This window comes from Solanum lycopersicum, chromosome 1, assembly GCF_036512215.1.
Source record: "Solanum lycopersicum chromosome 1, SLM_r2.1".
Lineage (NCBI taxonomy): Eukaryota > Viridiplantae > Streptophyta > Magnoliopsida > Solanales > Solanaceae > Solanum > Solanum lycopersicum.
In genome coordinates this window covers 93,252,156-93,260,481 of record NC_090800.1, presented here as the reverse complement: position 1 = coordinate 93,260,481, position 8,326 = coordinate 93,252,156, and the positions used below count along the sequence as shown (strand labels likewise).

The following is an 8,326-nucleotide window of genomic DNA, read 5'->3' as shown; positions in this document are numbered from 1 at the left end:
GTGCTTCTCATGTTAAAAAGAAGTTGAGATCATTAATAACACTTTGTTCCTTTTAGGACTGCTTGATCTACTTTTTTTGTAACGTCCAAACCAGTTTGACACACAAGTGTCAAATAACTCTATCCACCGAGACTTACATAGACAGGAAGTAACTAACTGACCGTCTCTTGTAGAACTCGTGCCACCGCTTAATCGGTTATCCTAAGCATTCCTTTTAATGGGATAACAACATCAGCAGGCTGAAGTTGCTAGACGAACAGGTTAAGGTTCAACTAAGATGAGAATCATTAAAACTAGAAGCTTTCTTATTAGTTGTCTTGAATAAGGAGAAGCTCAAAATAGTATACCTGCAATTCCTAGAAACTCCTTTGTACAAGATTAAGTGCTAAAAAACAGAGAACTAACAATAAGTACCAAAAAAGTGCTGTAAGTAACTGAACCAAAAGTCAGTTAAGAGACCTGTACTCACAGCACAAGGTCGTCGTGTGACCATCCGAAAGGGCTTTTGATCACTCATTAAGTCTAGCTCTTTGTGTTTTGCTTCCTCGACTACCTATCAAGCATCTCTGGCATCCAGGCCTACAATAGCAACTGGCTAGCAAATCAACATTGTTGCATCACTTAATGGTAATGTAGCGATTTGTACCATGTTTAGCCCAATAAGTCTTAAGATCGATGGGCATAGACAGATCACGGTCAGCTACTGCAAACCTTGTAAGCAATCTGCTAAAAACGCTTCCACTCATTTTCCTACCACCTAAACGAGCATGTCGTTTGTTTGGCAATTGTGGTAGTGGATACTCTGACAGATATGTGGTGCAGCAAGATGACTGCCAACCCCCACTTCCCCATTTGTAACACTGCCTTGGTATTCCTGTACATGTGCAAACAGGTATTGGCATGGTAGACTCGTCAAACTGGATCTGGTCTATTGAGCCAAGATCATGAGCATCCCATTCAGCTTTAGATCCATCTTTTGAAAGATGCCGATTCAAATCTTCATTCACTTTCTTTGTCTTCCTTGGGGATTTTGCTGACTTTGTTGACATGCCTTTATTTACTTTTGACCGTTTTACTTGGAGTGCTTTTGCAGCTTCAGATGATATGGCTGATATAGGAAAAGCATCAGCTACGGGCACATCCCTATTGATACAAACAGAATCCGTGTTATAGTTGCGATGATTTTTAGGTTGCTCAGGGCGCTTTGTCCCACGTGTCCTACAACCCAATGAGCCATTCGTGGTACTTTCGAGAAAGTGGAGGGCAGCTATTGCATTGTCCCTTTCTTTTATGGCAGTATCTCGCTCAGCAAATGCGGTATCTCGCTGCTGGATTGCAAAATCTCGCTCAGCGTATGCTTCCTTCTTTTCAATCACTGCTCTATTACGTTCTTCAACAGCAGCATCTCTTTCAGCAAAGACCATTCTGATTTTTGTATTCATGATGAAAGCCTCTTGGTCCTTCATCTGGTAAGGAGGTACCACGTTCCACTACAGTGAAGTAATAGTAGTGAACAACATTACTACTGATCATGATGTCAAGATATATTTAAAAAAAAATTGAAATATATTAAGCATTCTTGTTATTGGATGATTCATTATATTCAGTAAATTCTTGCAATGTATTCAGTACATTCCTAGCTAGCTTGTGATTAAGGTGTTGTAGTTGTATTGCCTTGACCTTTCATAATGATTGTACTTTTCTTACCGGTGCATAACATCCTTTGGAATAATCCATTCTGTGTCTCCTATTTTCTCGTTGGCCTCCGTCGTCCATCTTATCTGTTGTGCTTGATGAGGAGCAGACTTGTATCTGCGTCTATATAGTACCTTCTGGATCTAACATCAACTAGCTCACCACCCAGCAGTCATCCTGCAAAAATAAAGAGGGGAAGGAAATAAAAAGGTTGTAAAAATTTCTTTTTCAAACTAGCTATTCCAACGCCGATATAATAAAATAAATCATCCACTAGTGAAACAGATGAGAGTTTCAATCAATTGTTCAAATATACAAAAGCAAATTGGCATAACATAAAAGCACGGATGCTTGTTCTTTAAAGAACTGTCTGTCATGGCAACAGCCTAGCAAAAAAGAAAGAGATATTATACACTCAGTAGCAACAGCGGCCATGTAAATAGTGCATCGAGCCTTTTGAAAACTAATCATCCCCAAACACGGACAATCCTCAACCAGTGCTTAAGCCTCAAGGTACGACCCACTTTCATGCAAATAGTAGGTCAAATTGACGACAATATTTGCAAGATGAAGGTGTATCTAAGGAGTAGATATAACAGAAGGCGGTCTTCTAGTGCTTGATAATGAAACATCTTTCCATACATCATACTACCAAGCCAAAGGGACAGACTTATCTTTCTGAGTAACCCAGTTTACTAGGAATTTGCACCTCCCAAATAATGCAAGAGGAAATGTATATCTAAGAAACAGACTTACTTGAGAAACAGAAAAAAAAAATGTTTTTCCTAGTATACACAAATGAGGAGAGATCACTTTTATAGTAGCAGGAAGATGTAGTCACTGTGCAGTCACTTGTATTCATTATCCTTTTCAAATATAAATCTTCATAATGTTACACCTTCTCTCTCCACTCTAGGCCAGTTGGTTCATATTATAATTGTCAACTTAGTTGCTGCCAGTATACATGTCTTATTGCAGATTAGAGTTGACAATATATCCTGAGCACATACAATAAAAATAGTGAAACCTTCACTTCAGAGACAAAGATTACAAAAAGAATCACCTCTACTGCAAGAAAAGAAATCGAGGTTTGAGAATACATATCAATGTTAATGATTCTGATGCCATTACATATATAAAAGAAGAGAGAAAGAAACAGAGAATAGTGATATGGCACAAAAAGTCAACTCTAGTGGAGGCAAACCGGTAAGCAAGAAAGGTGAGAATCTGCATCGAAGATTTCAATAAAACACAAGGTTACTTGTGCTGGAGGAAACAATGCCAGAAAGAAACATATCACATCCATGACATGTATGTTCACATTAACCACTGACAAAAAAAGGGAAAGAGCATCAATTTAGTATACCAATAAGCTATATGTCAGAGAGTGGAGGAGAGGGATAAACTTTGCATATCCAACATAATCTCTGCTGGTGGCTGCTAAAAAAGTCATTAATTATCGGATGAGGCTTATCATGAGACATAAGATGGCAAAATAGAACAATGAAGCAAACATAGGAAAAAACTGATTTTAGATTCAATCTCAAGAGGTAGCTAAATTTTTTTGCATATGCTTCCCATCCAATTTGAGCTTTCATTAATTCAAGATTGAACCAAAGACCTGCCAACTCCAGAGTATAGCTAACCATTGGATGAAACATTACTTGGTTATTCTGATTCAAAATAATTTCAATTGGCCTAGTCGATCAAGTAGAGAGATTCCAATATACTAAAACGATGAAAATTTACAAAGCAATACAAAATCAAACTTCATAATTCAAGTCAAGGCCATCGAATTCACGTTTACTTGAACCTAAAAGGCTTAAACTCCCCCTCTTCAATAAGAACCCATACATTCCATTCAAGTGAAACAAAATTTAGAAACTCACGATGAGTCATCAGAATAAATAGTAAACCTATCATTAAATTAGCAAGACTTGATATGGCTAAACCAATAACTGGGGTGTTGCCAAGGCTGAAGGGTGGTGTGTTGAACAATATATATATATATATATATATATATATATATATATATACCTCTAATGAAATTCGTGGCTTTGCTACTGAATTGAAGTACCTGCAGAAACAGTGAAACTAGACAAATTCATGACTACAACATCACTTTCTCGAAACATAACATCAGCAAAACGATAAACTAGGGTTTCAACGTTCAAACACACACTAAAACAACATCGACGTAGCTATAGAGAATGCTTTAAAAATATGCTGTGGGTAAAAAATATGAGAGACAATCATAGAAATTGATTGAGAATGAATGACGGCGAGAAGAAGGTGAAAATTGCAGAGAAAAATTACCGGCGAAGTAAGACGGCGAGTGAAGTATGATCATTAGCGAATCGCCGGTGAGTGAAAACCCTTTTCCGAACCCCTCCACTGGAATTTAATTATGTTTGCAACAATAAATTGTTCATTTTATATTTTATAATAAAAGAAAAATATTAATTTAATTTTTGAAAAATAAACATATTTTTAAGAGCAAAAGTCATTGTCCTTTATATATGCGTTTTTGATACAAATACAACAATAAATATTTAGCTAAAAAAAAATAAAAAGAATATGCGTTTAGATTTATAGTTCGTTTTACTTCATTAAATCACTTAATAATGAAAATTGTATTGGCTTGGTGTAAACATCCGATACGAATAAATTTTTTCCCGTCTTAATCTCTATGGGAACTTATATTTACAAATCAATTGCTTTAATTTTTTTCTATAACATAAGAAAAGTAGGTGCGAGAGACTTTTTTCGAAGTTATTATTAGATTTTTAAAAAGCTACTTGCCACGTATCCTTTAAAGTTTGAACAACATGTAATACTTAAGTTGTCTGTTAACGAAATTGCTTTTAGCCTCCAAGCTACCTGTTTGAGATATTTAGATGTTGAAATATGCCGATTTGATTGCAAATAGAGATACTTTATTAGGCGATTTAGCTTAATGATTATCTATCTTAAATATACTAATTTGCTAATCTAATCAATATGGTAGCGCTTGATTTTCTCTGAATTTAGAGATTATTGGCCTACTTATCAGTCAATTAACAATGTTAATTAAAAAAAAAAGACTTGGGAAATGGAAAAATTATTTAAATAGGTATCTTTTAATAAATAATTTCATTTTAATAATATTTTTTATTATAACCATTTATAATAATATATAGCAATAACATGATAAATTGATTATATGTTTTAAAAGTTGATTATCTATGCAATATATATGTATTATAATTACTTTAAAATATATATGCTTGTTGGTAAGATATTAGTGTATTAAAATGTGTGATAAATATATTATTTATTAATAAAATTTATAGTATATATGTTTATAAATTGTTTTTTGTAATATATATTAATATTGTATTATAAATTTATTAAAAGTAAACAAATTAAAAAATATTATTACTTTAAATAATAAATATTTTATTAATATAGTACATATTTAGGTAAGTTTCCCGGTTGGAATTGCTTTGAGGTTTTGAATTCGTACATCCTTTATTTATTTACAAACCTTATCGTTTTACTTAATTTATTTCATATATAGACAAAATTAAGCAAAAACACCTCACATATTACAATATTTAGGTCCTAAGAAATTAGGCTTCTATCATTTTAAGAAACTTAGATACAATAAAGCTATAAATGTAATTTAACTATTCTTAACAGATTAATATTAATTCAATAAGAAAATTGAATAATTCATATCTTGTATTATTAGATATGTAATTATAAATTTTACTATGTTTATCAATTATTAATTTGATAATTTACTTTTTTGATATACATATATATGTATATTGTTAGGTTGACAATTACGTTTCAATTTTGAACAACCCTAATTGCAACAACTAGACATTTGAGGAAATGGATGCCCCACTTAATATGAATAGGATACAATCATCAACCGATGAAAGAAAAGAGTTGGATCAATCTCGACAAAGAAATATCGAACTCTATCCATGTAAAGTCTTGTAGTCAGGAAATTCATGGAATCAGAGAATTAACTATTATAACATCAGTATAAAGGTCGAGGGGATAGCTAAAAATAGCTTTGGAAGTCATATTAAAGTGTTTTCCGTGTTCGAGCAAATACCACGCGATATCTAAACAAAAAAGAGTAAAAATACCAAGCGAAAAACTATGAAAAAAAATGAATATTCGTTTCAAAGCCAACAATTTTTTTTGGACCTCTAAAGTTTTGAGGCTTTAGAAGTAGAACAAGTTATAGGTTTTTGTATCAACTTCAAATATAAACACTTTGTTTTCCCAAATTTATATGTTAATTATGAAAAATAAATAATAATAGTATGATAATATAAAGATTTTAATAATAAGATATGAATTAAGATCAACTCAATCCTAAATTTTTATCACCTGGGATAGTTTGCAAGTTCATTAAAAGTTAGACATATGTTTCATAAAATTTCTAAAAATATATTAATTATCTCGAAAAATAAAGAATTATCAGTCATCCGCATTGAAATATAAGGATTATTTTAGTTAAACTTAAAATTTTTTATTTAATCGAGAATATATTATCATGCAATAAGTTATTCATGTATATAAAATAAATTTATCTTATCATTATGATATAAAATAAATGATTCAGAAACTACATACCACCTATGATTAAACTCATAATTAAAAAACAATACTAAAATTTATCCCAAAATTATTATAGCGGTGAGTTTAGAGCTTATATCAAACAACTGCTAAAGTACTAATTTTTTTTATGTTGACACTCAATTTTGAACCTCCACAATATAGATTAATCATTGAGATTTTTCAATTTCAAACAGTTTAAAATAATTATGTGTGTATGTAATTAGTAAATTTTATTAATATTAAAAAATGTCTCGAAAAGGTTTTAATTTTACTTAAAATTTTGTTAATTAATTTATCTAACTAATAGTTAATATTTTTTAATTAATTAATTTAATTATTTTACTTTATTATTATTAAAAAGCATGTTTAATTAATTGAGTTCAAATTTCCTACACAGAGAGCGTAGTGTGACGTCTCGCCACTTTTCCAGCCCAAACCGCAGCAGCTTGTTGGGCAGCCTGTTCCAATAGGCCCAATGCTGGCAGCAGCCCAGGCGGCCCAACAACAGGCAGTCAGCAGCCCAGGCTTCCCAAGGGACTTGGAGGGGCTTGCCTAGAGTCTTGGAGCTGACCTTGGGAGCAGATTTTGAGGCAACCTTGGGGGCAGATTTTGAGGCAGACTAGAAGGATTCTAGGAGCCTTTTCGGAAGTAGATGAGACATCTTCTAGGGATATGAAGCATGTACATAGGACTTGTAAATCAGCACTTTATTCTTAGAATTAGAATAGTATAAATAGTAGTAGTCTTTCATTTGTAAAGCATCCAATAATCCAACAAGTAATACAAGTCCTTCTTCCGAAATTCTGTCTTTGTGTCTTTCTTCTTATTTTCTTAGCGATCCGAGTTTAAAGCTTACTTGAGTTTGCAAGAACGTGAAAGATTTGTGAGCAAACCGTCAAGTGCCGCACGGAGTATTGTCAGAATCGTTAGGTCCGTGAAAATTGGTATCAGAGCGAGGTTCATCGTAAGAAAATGACTAACGAAGGAGACGGAGCCGCTGCCAGCACCACCAACAACCGTCCTGATGGAGGAAAGAAAAACAAGAAAGGGAAGAACAAGTCGAAGGGAAACGAAGTAATTGTAGCTGATCCCACACCAAGTGAAGGACAACCATCTCTTCTACCCCCAATTATCGAGGGGAGTGACGACGACAATGGTGAGGACGTCGTAGACATAACTGCTGGAGAGGAGTTGTTTGCAAGGGTCGAAATGGCTGATCAGGCCATTGAGGTCCTAGGCCGACGTTTGAACGGGGTAGACAGAGACTTCAAAGCCCATGAAAACCAATCCCTTGGAGATGTTGAAAACCTTCGGAAGGAGTTGGATGTGCGCAGGCGGGCTGAATTAGCAATGAAGGAATCCATTACTTCCTTAGAGTTCAGGTTCTTGGAATCCCTTGCAATGATCGAGACACTGAAGAACAAGGTGGTGACTCTTGAAGAAGAGCGAGAAGTTGGTGGATCAACATCACCTGTCCAGGAAAGGGAGACTCGAGTCGAGGTCCCCAAGCCACCAATATTCAAAGGCGTCCGCGACGTTTTGGAGGTGGGAAATTTCCTTTGGCATTTGGAGAATTACTTTAAGTGCAATCGGGTCAGGAGCGATGCTAGTAGGATCAACATCGCCGTGTTGTATCTTTCCGATGTAGCCATGTTGTGGTGGAAGCGCAAGGATGCCGAGATTGAGAGAGGCACATGCACCATCGACACGTGGGAACAATTCGTAGAGGAATTCAAGACAGCTTTCTTCCCCAACAATGCTGTCTATGAGATGAAGCGCAAACTTCGGGAGTTGAGGCAGACGGAAAGCATTCGGGCATATGTGAAGGAGTTCACAATTTTGACCCTACAAATTCCCCAACTCACGGAGGATGACATGCTGTTCACCTTCATGGACGGGCTGCAGAATTGGGCGAGGACCGAGTTAGAACGGCGCCAAGTAAAAACCATCAACGAGGCCATCACTCAAGCGGAGACCTTGACAGATTTCAAACATGATCGTTTGGACAAGG

The 8,326-nt window shown here is 34.8% G+C and overlaps 1 protein-coding gene across 3 annotated transcripts; it reads right to left on the bottom strand.

Moving 5' to 3' along the window:
- Positions 1-284: 284 nt before the first annotated feature.
- Positions 285-4,203, bottom strand: LOC101259787 (protein BASIC PENTACYSTEINE5). 3 transcript variants are annotated; one of them, XM_069290463.1, is made up of 4 exons: positions 4,012-4,117; positions 2,594-2,693; positions 1,708-1,872; positions 285-1,490 (listed from the first exon to the last, which is right to left on the bottom strand). In XM_069290463.1, exons 3-4 carry the CDS (start codon positions 1,774-1,776, stop codon positions 618-620), a joined length of 942 nt encoding a protein of 313 aa, XP_069146564.1. In that variant the 5' UTR covers positions 1,777-1,872; positions 2,594-2,693; positions 4,012-4,117; the 3' UTR covers positions 285-617. The 3 variants fall into 3 exon arrangements, with proteins under 3 accessions (XP_069146564.1, XP_010315340.1, XP_004230934.1); XM_010317038.4 differs by lacking the exon at positions 2,594-2,693 and adding an exon at positions 3,733-3,772 and having other exon boundaries at positions 4,012-4,115; XM_004230886.5 differs by lacking the exon at positions 2,594-2,693 and having other exon boundaries at positions 4,012-4,203.
- Between the last annotated feature and the right edge of the window lie 4,123 nt (positions 4,204-8,326).

Bases quoted from the DNA above. Each gene is read 5' to 3' on its own strand.
- LOC101259787 (XM_004230886.5), bottom strand. From the start codon at position 1,776: ATGGACGACGGAGGCCAACGAGAAAATAGGAGACACAGAATGGATTAT. The intron at 1,491-1,707 runs GTAAGAAAAGTA...ACTTCACTGTAG, and splicing joins CCAAAGGATGTTATGCACCG to TGGAACGTGGTACCTCCTTA.